A 13,577-nucleotide genomic window follows, 5' to 3' on the forward strand; every position below is an offset into this window, starting at 1 on the left:
ATTTGACCCTTGAACCAGATACTGAGCTAGTCAGTTGATGGTGTGGGTAATTCCTTCTTTTTGAGCTTATCTACCTTGGGAGGCAAGACTCAAGTTTATGAAACATCTGCAGAGTAATTCCAAAATAACACAGGTACCTTTATTTGCTGTTTATATAGATATTACTTGGCTTTCTGATCTTAAATATGGAACATTTATACTTTATGTGGTTGTACATTGCAGGAAGGCTGAAGTTACACTGGATGGAGTTTGGCCAACAGATAAAACATCTCGTTGTTTAATAAAGAGCCCAGATCGACTTGCTGATATCAACTATGAGGGTAGATTGGAAGCAGTTTCAAGGAAACAGGGAGCTCAGTTCAAAGAGTATCGTCCTGAAACAGGTTCTTGGGTGTTTAAGGTATGATAGTCACTTAACCTAGTTCTTATAATCTGCGATTAGAGTGACAAAATATATTAGAAGAGGTCCTCCCTTAAATTCTTTATTTTTTTACAAATTAGGGAACAGGTATAGAGATGCATGATTTGCCCCAGATTACACACCTTTGTTAAACCCCAGAACAGTAAGAAGCTATGAAAAACTTTATGCTCATGATTCACATCCTGCCTCATCCTATGGGCATTTACATATACTTCTAAGGAGTGTTTTTTCAATCTGCGGTATCGTTAGAAGCATGAGACAGAATTTTTATCTCTTGATATTAACCCCTCCTCAGTTGTCATTGATTTAAAGATCTCAGGGGATGAAAACATTAACATCCTTTCTTCCTTGATAGTTTAACCTAATGGTTTCTTTCTCTTCTAAGCCACTTGAGTTATTTAATTGCTGAAGGCCTGACATAAGTCGGTAGTGAACAGCTAAGCAGTATATAGATGTGAAAATAGTAATGGCTCTTCCAGATTTGGTTTCCTTATTAGTAAGTTGGTATTACGTACAAGCAACCAGTACATGTACTAAACATCTAAATCTAGGGACAGCAATAAATTACATGTGATAGATGACGTTTCATTCTGTCTTAAATATTTTGATAACTCTTTCTTTTTAAAGCTAATTCTGCATGATTTCAAGGGCAAGTATTTTAGAAGCTGTTAGGAATATAAGTGTTAAAATTGATTTTGTTGGGATTCTGGGGTGCCTGGCTGGCTCAGTGGTAGAGCATGCAACTGTTGATCTCGGGGTTGTAAATTTGAGGCCCACATTCAATATAGAGATTACTTAAAAATAAAGTCCTTTTTAAAAAGTTGATTTTGTTGGATTCTCCTTTTTCTTAGGTCTCCCATTTTTCTAAGTATGGCCTTCAGGATTCTGATGAAGAGGAGGAGGAACGGCCATCTAAAACTAGTACAAAGAAGTTGAAGACTGCTCCTTTGCCTCCTGCAGGCCAGGCCACCACATTCCAGATGGCTCTTAATGGCAAGCCAGCACCTCCACCCCAGGTAGAGACAGGACAGTGAATTTGAATGGAATCCATGATACAGAAGTTGAAGTCATTCAGCTAGTACAAAGCTGTTTATGACCCCTGGAACTTTGAAGAGTACAAACGTATTGGCAATCACGTTGAGACAAGTACGAGGGAGGGCATGAGGTGGTCCTGGTATCTTTTTTTAAATTGAGAGATTTAAAGAATTCTCATGCTGTTTGGATCATTCCTTCTACAGAGTGTCATTCTTAAACATTTCCCTCTCTTTCATTTGGACTTGCTGAATTCTCTGCTCAGTGATCAACTTAAGATAGCATTTTGCTTGTGTGGGTTGATACAAAGTAAATCTTACTTTCCTTGACTACCTGATGTGCAGTTTAGTTTAATCTTGTTCTTTACCTCCCTGGTTTTTTAAAAGTTCATTTAGCTTTCTGCAAGGGTTTTTTAACTCCATTTTTCTCAAATTGTTTGCTTATACTTCACTTCAGGTAACCTCTGGGTTACCTGATAATTCCCTGATAATTTGTATTTTAACAATACATAATATTTCTGAAAATAGATCAGGTTTTAGAATATATATGAATTATTTGGTGTGGGGGGAGAGGGGCTGTGTTGTTTATTGCAGTTACTTGTGTCATACTCTTTCAATATTGTTAAGCCAGTATAAAACTTTTGTCCGTGTAGGGAGGGGTTTGCAATTTAAATATCAGGTAGTTTCTTTTCCAACTCATAGTTTTACTTCCTTTGGATGTTGTTTATATTCAATCAAGTTACAAAAATTTTTTTTCCTTTGCTGCCATACTCCCTCAAAGAAGAGAATTTAATACAGAATTTCTTTGTAAAGCATCCTCTACCTCTCAGCTGCTAAAAGCAGGACCTTTGGAATTTTTGTGCTACAATTCTTATGGCTGCTGAAATGTGCAATTTTTATGATTTATTAAATAATTTCTTGGGAGGCATTTTCTGGAGATTGTTGTGTATGTATGTTCATATTTGCGCGTACAAGGTGAGGGAGGGCATGATAAAGGTGGGAAATGGGATATACATTGACTTCTATGTTCATAATCTTTATAGCATAAAACCCTAAGGAATATCTAATGAACTAAAGAAATGCTATAAATGGACTTGGTTTTCCAGTTTTCCACGTTCACTTTTTTTTTTATTCATATACTTTGTATAATCCCTTTCTAGAGTGTTTTTGATCTTACATTATATGTATTTCTTAGGATAAGAGTCAGATAGCCTTCATTTCTGCTAATAAAAGTAATTGTTAGATCCTTAAGATGCTGCTGTGAAAGAATAACTTCATCTCTGGATAGACAGCAAATTTACGTACTGTATCTTGACAATCAGTGATTTTTTTAGGCTGATTAGTTTCTAGAATACAAACAGTAAGGGATAACCCTACATTTCTGTGATAACACTTCAGTAAGTGAGAACTCTTTAAAAACCTTTTTGAAGAGCACCAGAAATTTTCAGAAGAACCAGGTTATAGGAAGAGGAGATGTGGTAAGGATCAAAATGGGCAAAAAGAACATAGTGAGTGGGATCTTTTTCAGGTATCTGGTTTGATTTAAAAAGCAGGTCGTCTTTGGCTGGGGAAACAGAAATGGGAGAAATGGATAAGTTGTTTAGATCTTAGACTAATGTATTAGAACAGTAATGAAGGATTCTTCCTTCATATTGCCCCAGTGACCTGAGTGAGGTAGGAAATGCTAGTGGTTGTGTAGTTTTAGACTAGCACCAAAAACCTACATTTTACTTGGCATGAGGAAAATCCTTGTGCCATCTGAATGAATTGGGAACAGAGGGCGCAGTCTTTTTATTCTGATGTCAGGATGATTGTCTTCACACTGTCACCTGGCTCCCTGAGGAGCTTGATTTCAGGACATAGTGTTCTTCAGTCCAAAACAGCATTTTTTTTCCTATGCACAATCTCAGGTTCTTGGAGTTGAGAGTTGAGGGTTTTTTAGGTATTAGGAAGATACATGTTTTTTTAATGGTCACTTATCCCATTGCCTTTTATGTAATATTCTCATTCCCCTCTTTGTAGTTTGTTCTTAAGATTTTATTTGCTCCTAAAGAGGTAAATCTAAGCAACCAGGAAACATTAACGTAACTAAATCTTTACATAGTAATCTCTTCTGTGCCTTTGAAGTTAGAGAAAATGTTGTAGAAACACCTTCATCACACAGATCAATCAGGGAATTGCAGAAACATTTTGGTGTTAGAACATTATTTCCAAAATGCTGATCTGAGATCCAGTTTTCAGTTGACTACAACACTACTTTGGTGACCTTTAATTCCATAGATGCAACATGGGGCTCAGGCATATTTATATTTTAAATGCCTTCCCCCAGGTGATTGAAATACGCGGCCAGGGTTCAGAGCCATTTCTTTAAAGACCTCAGATGGCATTCAGGCAGAGAGACCGTACCTATAGCCTTTTTTACCTCCACCTCTTACTGAACTTGGGTTCAGTATCATTGAGGCAGACTAGTTGACTTGCTCACACCTTACTGTTGTTCACTCAGTAACATTCAAATGAGTAAGAAATTTTTTTAAAAGAAAAAAGTAATTAGGATTTTTAAAAATTCCATTTTATCTTGTGTATACTTTTTAAAAGTAAAACGGCAGCTATCTAAATTTAAATTTATCCAGTAAGTCTATATATATATTTTATATTTTTATGTAATTAATATATACTACATATATATATAATGTATACTACAAATCTTCTTGCTTCAGATATTAATGTTGCAATGTCCTATACTTCCTGTTGTAATATCCTGAATGTATGTGTAGAAACATACAGACTTATTTTGGTGAGTCCTTGAAACCCTGAGATGAACTTTTTCCGGAGAACATGGTAATGTTGACAGGGCTAATTTTCTAGCCAAATGAATATAAAACATTCTTTGTAGTTAGAAGACAAATAATTCTGGAATCAGGCAGCAACAGCAGTTAACTGGATTCAATTATTTGGGGGGGGACGAACAGTATAAATACCTGCTTTGCCGTGGATTGGTTACTCACCCTTTATTGAATAAAAGGTGTCATGATTTACTTTACCTGCTTGAATTATTTTATGTACTAGATTAAGGGATGCTTTATTTTTAGGGTATTGGTTGCTTTGTTTGTATGAGGAAGATTCTCGTGAGATGGAAAATGAAGGTTTCTAAAATCATTGAAGGTTTCACTCATGAAACCTCACCCTCCATATATCTAAAGAGAGAGTCATTTTACAGATATTATCTGTGTACTTAGGATTTGTAATGTACTGTGCTGGTTTTAAACATAAATAAGATCTACTTTCAGGAGATTATAGAATATGAAAGGGATATTCTGTTTGGCTGTTTTTCCGAGTATCTGCCTTATTTTTCCATAAATTTCCCAAGGGCTTTTTTTTTTTTTTTTAACTTCCTCCATTCCTTCTGAGCCATCTTTCTATTAATATTATTATTATTAGTCTATTTTTCTTTTCAGGACTGGCTTTGAAGAAGCACCTGATCTCCCAAGATTTCTCTGAATATAAGTACACAGTCATCTTTTGGGGGAGTTTGCTGCAATTGCTTAGATATACTTAATAAAATTCACTGATGGGGGTCTTAGGAGCTTAACCAGCTCCTCATAGTTTCATAGTCATTCACTTCCCCCTTATCCACTTATTAGATGATACCTCATGGCTTTAAAGTCTATGCATGAGGGTAGAGTGAATAAAACCTTGATCCCTAGCACACTTCTTAAAAATAAGGTCTGTACTTGAGTTGTTTAAGGCAAAATGGGAGGATTTCATCAAAATATTCTAAGTGAACATCTCTTGCTGTTACTTCTTCGTTTGAATAGTGTAAGTTGAAACCATCCTCCCCCTTTTTCCTTTCCTTTCACACATCCTCACTCCTTGTTCTTTCATATTAATTGCCTTCTCTAGTGTGTGCCTGGCACTACACTAAGCAGTATAATTGACGAAGAAAATGTCTGATGAATGTTGACTTGAACAATGTGTTTGGTGATAGCTACAGAGACTAGTAGGCCATAATCTCTGTTTTCAAGCTTTGACAATGTGGTGGGACAAATACATACTGCATATGCAAGAAATCATATTATATCATGATGAATTCTAAAAAACAGGTTTAGACAGGGTGTTATAGGAGCCGAACAGAGGGAGGGTATCCTAACTGATAGGTTGACAAAGAGGATATATGGGGCAGTTTAATAACTTTTACTAAAAGTGAATTGGTTAAAAACTAACTTATGAGAGAACTTTTGGAGTTAGAGTGTACCCATAATTCTTGTAATTAAAATGGGAGCATTATGATCACGGCTACTTCCTTTTTTTTTTTTTTTTTCCCAGAGCTAACATCAAGTTAGCCTCTCCAGTAGGTAAAAAATACTATCATGTTTGCCTTTCACCATTATCTAGCCTTCAGTTTTGTTAGAGCAGACCTTGGGGATTCTTCATGTCTTAAATGACAATTTATTATGTATCCAACAGCTCAATTTTTCTACAGTTACAAATGGAAGGATTATTATACTTACTAAATGGTGTCTTTTTGTAAGGATATTTGTAATAGGAAGCAAGGGTGGAACGCCTGGGTGGTTCAGCTGTTAAGCACCTGCCTTGGGCTCAGGTCGTGATCCCAGGGTCCTGGGATAGACCTCCCCACCCCATCAAACCCCCCATCGGGCTCCCTGCTCAGCAGGAAGCCTGCTTCTCCCTTTCACACTCCTTGTGTTTGTGTTCCGTCTCTCGCTGTCTCTCTCTCTCTATCAAATAAATAAAATCTTCCAAAAAAATAAAGAAATGCAAGGGAATAATAGCTAATATACCACTAAAAATAAAGCTGAAAAAGTTAACACTAATGGATGTTTCTTTGACTAAAGTAATCATGAAATTATTTTTAAAACTACCTGGGGGCGCCTGGGTGGCTCAGTGGGTTGAGCCACTGCCTTCGGCTCAGGTCATGATCCCAGGGTCCTGGGATCGAGTCCCGCATCAGGCTCTCTGCTCAGCGGGGAGCCTGCTTCCTCCTCTCTCTCTCTGCCTGCCTCTCTGCCTACTTGTGATCTCTCTCTGTCAAATAAATAAATTCTTTAAAAACAAAAAAAAAACAACCTGTTACATAATAGCATCCATCTAAGGGTCAGCATGAAGTAAGCCACTTAGGAAAATAAACCCCAAACTTTGGAAGATTAATAATCTACAGATGATATCATGATAAGAAAAATAGTAAAACTTTTTGAATTTGAGAATGTTTCATGAATCAGTTTAGCCACTTGTTAGCATTTTACCAGGTAATATGCAAGTTTAGGACAACTTAATGATTTGTACTGAACCAGATATTTTACAGTGTGCTTCAGGTAGAGGAGTTATTACCTTTTCAAATCATAAACTGTTAGTCATGGGTATATCTTGAAAACTGCTTAATAAATGTAAATCTAACTCTTGGCACTTGAACATAAAGAATGATTCCTAGATTAGAGTTGTTCCTAGGGAGCACCTGGTTGGCTCAGTCAGTAAAGCCTGCAACTCTTGATCTTAGGGTCGTAAGTTCAAGCCCCATGTTGGGTGTGGAGCATATTTTTAAAAAAATTTTGTTTCTAGTATCACTATGTTTTTCCTTTTTGAGTAATTAGAGTAGACATTCTTCATATCTTACATGATACTGCACATGCAGTGCCCAGCTAACCTTTAAGATTCAGTCACCCAAAAGATAAATTCCAGGGTCTAAATTGTTAACTGGAAATTTTTTCTAATTGTTTTTGAAAAAATGCAAAGTTAATGGAGACTTTGGTATTTGTACTTTTTATTCTTTTTTCCCAATGGCTTCTGGCTACAAGACTGTGATGGGGCAGGGTCACCCTGTGTATATCAGAGAATTATATTTGCTAGCTAAATGAGGTAAGGCATAATCTTTGTCTGAAGACCACCATTTGTTCAGTGTAGGGCTTAGGTTTCAGACACCAGACCTTAAGATATTACCAAAGGTGATCTCATGAATCTGTATTTGGACCCCAAGTACATACAGGGGGGGGCTTGGGGTAATTATTATGAAGTCCTTTTTAGCAAATATGCTACCTCACATTGTCATAGCTATATTAGACTCCAAAAACTAGATATGGTCTAAAAGCTCTATGTCTGTTTGGTGTAATTTAATGCTGCTTCCCTGATCTTTCTGCTGTCTACAGAGCCAGAGTCCAGAGGTGGAGCAGTTAGGGAGGGTTGTGGAACTGGACAGTGACATGGTAGATATCACCCAGGAGCCAGTTTTGGATTCCATGTTAGAAGAGAGCATGCCTGAGGATCAGGAGCCTGTGTCTGCCTCAACACACATTGCATCTTCACTGGGAATTAATCCACATGTCTTACAGGTGAAGTCCTAACCTACCCTTACTACAAAAGGAAGCCAAACTAATCTTTATCTCCCTTTCATAACCTCAGGCTCCTTCCTTGGTTATTCACTGAAGAGCTTTGAGTTGTTATTGGAGTGAGGAAAAAACAAGAATATGGCCTGGGTTTGGGCTTTATTTTTCCATTCTGGGAGGGAAGGGGAAGGCTGTATTGAGATGCTGAAGACCTGGATTCTAACCCTGGTTTTGTAACTATTACTATGTGACTTTAGGCAAGTCATTTAACATCTGTGAGCACTAATTTTTCTCTACAAAATATACTTCGTTTCCTTCATAGGGTGGTTTTGAGGCTCTAGAAAGTGCTCCATAAACGTTTTTTTTAATAGCCTAGAAGATACAGGTTTCTTTAAACTCTGTCTCAACTTCCCCTGCCTATGGCTTTGACATGTTAAAAATTGAGCCTTTGTCTTACATTTGAAGTTAGTCATTCAGCAAACAAGCGAGCAATTGCTGTGTGCCAGGCTTTGGCGAGACTCTAGAAACAGAGGAGTATTCTGCATTTTCCGCCTTCCAGGCACATGCTATGTAATAGAGTCAGCCACGCAAATATTACACTAACTCTGGACACAGCCTCAGGCAAAGCAATTTGTTGGTTATTGGAAACTGCATTTTTCTTATGGCCTTTGAATTTGGGGGAGCACATTCATTCTATAGATATTGCCTTTTAGATCATGAAAGCATCATTGCTTGCTGATGAAGAAGATGTAGATATGGTTCTGGATCAACGCTTCAGTCACCTTCCTTCTAAAGCAGATACTCCTCAAGAAATCTGTTCTCCCAGACTCCCCATTTCAGCATCCCACTCATCCAAATCCCGTTCTTTAGGTACTGTAACTAATGCTATTTTATGAGAAAGCTGTAAAGTCCTGCTTTTCACCTGTCTTCTTCTAAACTGAGTCAACTTCTCTAGCAAATATCCCCCTAAAGGCATATGGCATAAGAATGTCAGGAGGAGATATACTCATAAATATGTTAGGTGAGCCAGTTTTTAAAAATCATAATCAGCTTTATTGGTGCAGATGCAGAAGTTATATATGGACAACAAAGCATTTGTGTTTTGTTCAAGTTATATTTTTATTTGCTTATGAATGTGGATTAGATTATAAACTCAGATTTTGTAATTTTTATCACACCTTAGAGGAATGAGCAAGTTGTCCTACACTGTACTCTTTTTGTGCAATCCTCATGCTGTCCTTATTTTATAGCCTTCCAGGGGCAAATATTGCTGCTTAAAATGCACAAAACCTGTCAGATTTCTACCTTTTCCTAAACCTCCCCAAATTCTTAGGGAAGTAATATTTGATTTTAAAGCTTTCCCTTTTTTCTTTTTGGGGGCTTCTAACTGTGTGGGATTAGGGATAGAGTATTGATGTCAACGAATCTCAAAACGTTTTGAAAGCCAGAGGAAATACCAGGAAAAGATTTGTTTATGTTGCCTTAAAAACTAGGTGTTTAGTTTTCAATTCTTTCAAGTGAAAGACTTGAAACTTATTATTACTAACTTCCTTTTTAAAAATATTTCAACTAATAAACCATCAATTAAACATTAACTGTAACCTTTTCCATAATGGGCACTACATGAAAATCTCATACTTCAATAACTGACTTCTTGTTTTAAAAGTATTAGAGAACAGGCAGTAGTAATAAGAACTGTCCTTCTGAAGGGCACAAGATGCCTCAGTGGGTTTTGTTTTATTGAGTCTAGCATTGAGCATTAGAGTGGTGGCAATTTGAATTTTGATCTTACTAAGTTTTTTCTATGGACTAAGAAATGGTAACATTTGGCAGGAGCATTGGTGTCAGACTTCCCTGGGCTTAATCTCTCAATCCTGCCACTTAGTAGCTTTGTAGATTTGGAATAAACACTTTCCTGAGCCCAGTTTTCCTGCCTACGAAATGAGGATAAAAGTGTTGTTCATCTGAAGTTATTGAAAGGTGAAATGAAACCATGTATATGAATGGCTTATACAGAATCACAGATAAGAGCTTAATAATTTCTTTAAAATAGTAGTAGTAGTGTTGGTTATTAATGTTGTTGGCATCATCATCACTAAATTTCTAGCCTTGATTTCCTGGTTGAAAGAGTATTCCACAGACTGACTTGCTGCTTATCATCTGTGTCTGATTTAATTGGTTTGATAAAACTGTAATTTCAACCTCACTGATTTTTGCTGTTCGAGAAGCAAGAGAGACTGTATTTTCTAATCGTCTTTTTTTCCCCCCTATTTCAGTTGGTGGGTTACTACTACAATCAAAGTTTACTAGTGGAACTTTTCTTTCACCAAGTGCCTCTGTACAAGAATGTCGTACTCCCAGAGCAGCATCTTTGATGAATATCCCATCCACATCCCCTTGGTCTGTCCCTCCACCCCTGACCTCTGTGTTTACAGTGCCCAGCCCAGCCCCTGAAGTTCAGTTGAAAACTGTGGGTACACGCAGACAACCAGGCCTAGTCCCTCTTGAAAAGTCTGTCACCTATGGCAAGGGGAAACTCCTGATGGACATGGCTCTATTTATGGGACGCTCATTTCGAGTTGGTTGGGGCCCCAACTGGACTCTTGCTAATAGTGGAGAACAGCTGAGTGGCTCTCCTGAACTAGAAAATCATCAGATTGCTGATTCTATGGAATATGGATTCCTGCCTAATCCAGTTGCTGTTAAATCGTGAGTCACAATTTCCTTATGCTTTTTGAGAAAGACAACCTGGTAGGTAAGAAAAACCTTTTCATTGTCAGGAGACCCAAAGTCAGGTCCCCGCTTTGTGATCTTTCTAGAAATGTTCTTAGTACAACTTCAGATAGCAGAAGATCTTTGTAGAATTAAAAACTAAAGTGATTAATAAAATAACCCCATTTGTATCATCAAGATGTGAAGAGTATATAATACTCATTTAATGGTTAAACATTATTTGGAAATGTAACAGACCCAAAGCTGATGCTGCAGCATTCCTTATTTTGTTGTTTTTTTTTTTCATCCTTTTTATTACATTAGTCTTTTTTTTCCTTTTTTCTCACCTAGATATTTGTGTTTTTTTCATATATAAGGTATATTCTCAAATAAGCGCATTTCTTCTATCTTGGGCCTGGTCAGGTGAATGTATAAACTGTGTATAATCCATGCATAAGTATTTGGAAATAAGATGACATCTGATAGGGGGCTCCTGCCTGGCTCAGTTGGTAGAGCATATGACTCTGGATCTCAGCTTCATGAGTTCAAGACCCATATTGGGTGTAAACCTTATTTAAAAAAAAAAGAAAAATGATTTCATCTGATTACTGTATTATGTTATATATTGCTACACAATCCACGTTATTAACATTTATTTATGTGTTTACAGTTCTGTATACTTTGTGTATGTGTATACATATGAATGTGCATGTATATATACATGTATGCATGTGTATATATATGTATCTCATGCAGATGATATATGTATAGTTTCTGGCAATTATTAGACATATGCATAGAGTTGTTTTATGCAAAATATATAACGTTTTCCTGTTTACTCTGTGTAACAAGTTGTGCTATCTTTATTACAGATTAAATGACTGATTACCTATTATGCTTAGTTTTTAAAGTTGACGCTGAAGAAGTACAAAACAGCAATATCTCTTGAACCTCACCATTAGTAATGTTGATCCTAAACCTAGGTTATGTATGTTGTCATATTTTGAAAGTTGTTAATATCAATCTTAAAGTCAGATCAAGGCTGGATTGATTATATACTCATCTTAATTTAGAGTCAGTTCTACGTGTTTATGAGCTTAGCCTCACAACTTTTGAGACCTTACTAAGTGTTATTTGAGAAATAAGTATTCCACAGTAGCTTTTGGCCCTTGGGTTTCATAATGTCTAGATAGATGTTGAAGCCACTTTCCAAGCTGAACTGTATTGACATGCTTATTATAACCTGGCTGAATACATGGGCCAAATGATTTGTCTACTCATTATATAGCAAATAAGTTCATTATAGTTTGATGTAAAGAAATATAATTTCTGTAAAATCACAGGGAAATGTTTTGCATTCTCTTTGAAATCATAAAAAGAAACAGGTTTGTAGGAAAATTCTAGCATCTATCTTATCTTCATTTTCTGTCTTGTTTGTCATTTGGTCTTATAGCCTTACTGAGTCTCCATTCAAAGTTCATTTGGAAAAACTCAGTTTGAGACAAAAGAAGCCAGATGAAGACCTGCAGTTATACCAGATACCTCTGGAGCTCAAATTAAAACATAGCACTGTGCATGTGGATGAGCTGTGTCCTCTCATTGTCCCTAATCCAGGAGTTGCTGTCATTCATGACTATGCGAATTGGGTTAAGAAAGCATCAGGAGACTTTCTGGAAGCTCAAAGTAAGTATGGACTGTTTCTGTTCTGACCTTTGATCTTGTAGGAACTGCCATAGAAGCATGTGTTCATGCTTCTATGACAGATTTCCTTAGGAGATCTGTTCCTTAGGACAGATTTCCTTAGGCCAAGGTAGTAAGCGGATGCCTGAGCTCACGCTTGTCTGTAGTTGAGTTGGAATGAGCAAAATCTCAAGGAAGGAGAATTGATAACAGTTTTACAATTACTCTTAAGACTTTTAACATACAAGTCCTCTTTTATAGGAACTATAGCCAAATTCTTTGGATATTCGAAATTGCATTCCTTCTGCCACCCAGAGAACATAAGGAGAAAAAGCCATTCCTTCTTGCTTTTCTAAATGCTACCCATTCTTCCATGTCCAGCTTAAGCACCACTTGGTCCTCCCAACAATTTAATGTTCCTGACTTCTCTTCCTAACCTCTCCCATTACCTTTCTATTACTATTGTGACCATGGTTCTCTAAACCGGCACTTTGGTAAAGGGCTTTTTAAAATTGGGAACTTACTATTTTAAAATCATAGAAAAATCTTAATGTTACACCTTTCATAATAGTTCACCATTATTCAAGAATGGTGACTATTTTAAACTCTTCCATACCACACATTTTGAGAATTGTGTATATTCATTTCTTTGTGTTTGCTTCAGGTGTCTCATCTTCTTTTCAAACATGTGTGTCATCTTCCCATGTATTCTTTTTTTTTTTTTAAGATTTTATTTATTTATTTGACAGAGGGAGATCACAAGTAGGCAGAGAGGCAGGCAGAGAGAGAGGAGGAAGCAGGCTCCCCGCTGAGCAGAGAGCCCGATGTGAGGCTCGGGGACCATGCCTGGGACCATGACCTGAGCCAAAAGCAGAGGCTTTAAGCCACTGAGCCACCCAGGTGCCCCCCCCCCCCATGTATTCTTGTATTTGGCTTAGTGGTAAACAGTGCTTCTGTTTTGCTTTCCTTCCTGAGGAGCAATATGAATAGTACTTAAGAATGTAGAGTTGGACTCCGATTACTTGGGTTCAAATCTTCGCTCTGCTACATGTTGCCTATAACTTTTGAGCAAGTTACTTAATGCTCTGTACTTCAGTTTCCTCATCTGTAAAATGAAGATGGCAACTACTGTATATTTACATTGTGTAGTTTAGAGATGGCTTTCCTCTTAAGTGCTTTGAACAGTGTCATTTAGGCTCACTAAATGTTGGGCTGTGCCTACTACAGGAGAGAAAACTTCCTCACAAGTTTTTAGAGCACTTCATGTTTCTTAAAGCATTTTGTAAACAGAATGTAATCAAGTTGGAGGACTCTTCTCTGTCATTTGAGATTATATTAGCCATAATGCAGCTAGAAGAATCTATTTAAAGGAGCATAGAGTGGGGCGCCATAAAGGAG

At 37.1% G+C, this 13,577-nt stretch overlaps 1 protein-coding gene across 7 annotated transcripts in view; it reads left to right on the plus strand.

The window, feature by feature from the left end:
- NUP98 (nucleoporin 98 and 96 precursor) overlaps positions 1 to 13,577 on the plus strand; it is a 121,404-nt gene that overhangs the window by 78,977 nt on the left and 28,850 nt on the right. For all 7 annotated transcript variants that reach the window (XM_059409779.1, XM_059409768.1, XM_059409808.1 and 4 more), the window contains 6 exons: positions 223 to 400; positions 1,273 to 1,437; positions 7,611 to 7,793; positions 8,501 to 8,657; positions 10,064 to 10,496; positions 11,953 to 12,182. In XM_059409779.1, the coding sequence (XP_059265762.1) occupies positions 223 to 400; positions 1,273 to 1,437; positions 7,611 to 7,793; positions 8,501 to 8,657; positions 10,064 to 10,496; positions 11,953 to 12,182 (1,346 nt within the window). The remainder of the gene's footprint in view (positions 1 to 222; positions 401 to 1,272; positions 1,438 to 7,610; positions 7,794 to 8,500; positions 8,658 to 10,063; positions 10,497 to 11,952; positions 12,183 to 13,577) is intronic.

This window comes from Mustela nigripes, chromosome 1 (genome assembly GCF_022355385.1).
Source record: "Mustela nigripes isolate SB6536 chromosome 1, MUSNIG.SB6536, whole genome shotgun sequence".
Classification (NCBI taxonomy): Eukaryota; Metazoa; Chordata; class Mammalia; order Carnivora; family Mustelidae; genus Mustela; species Mustela nigripes.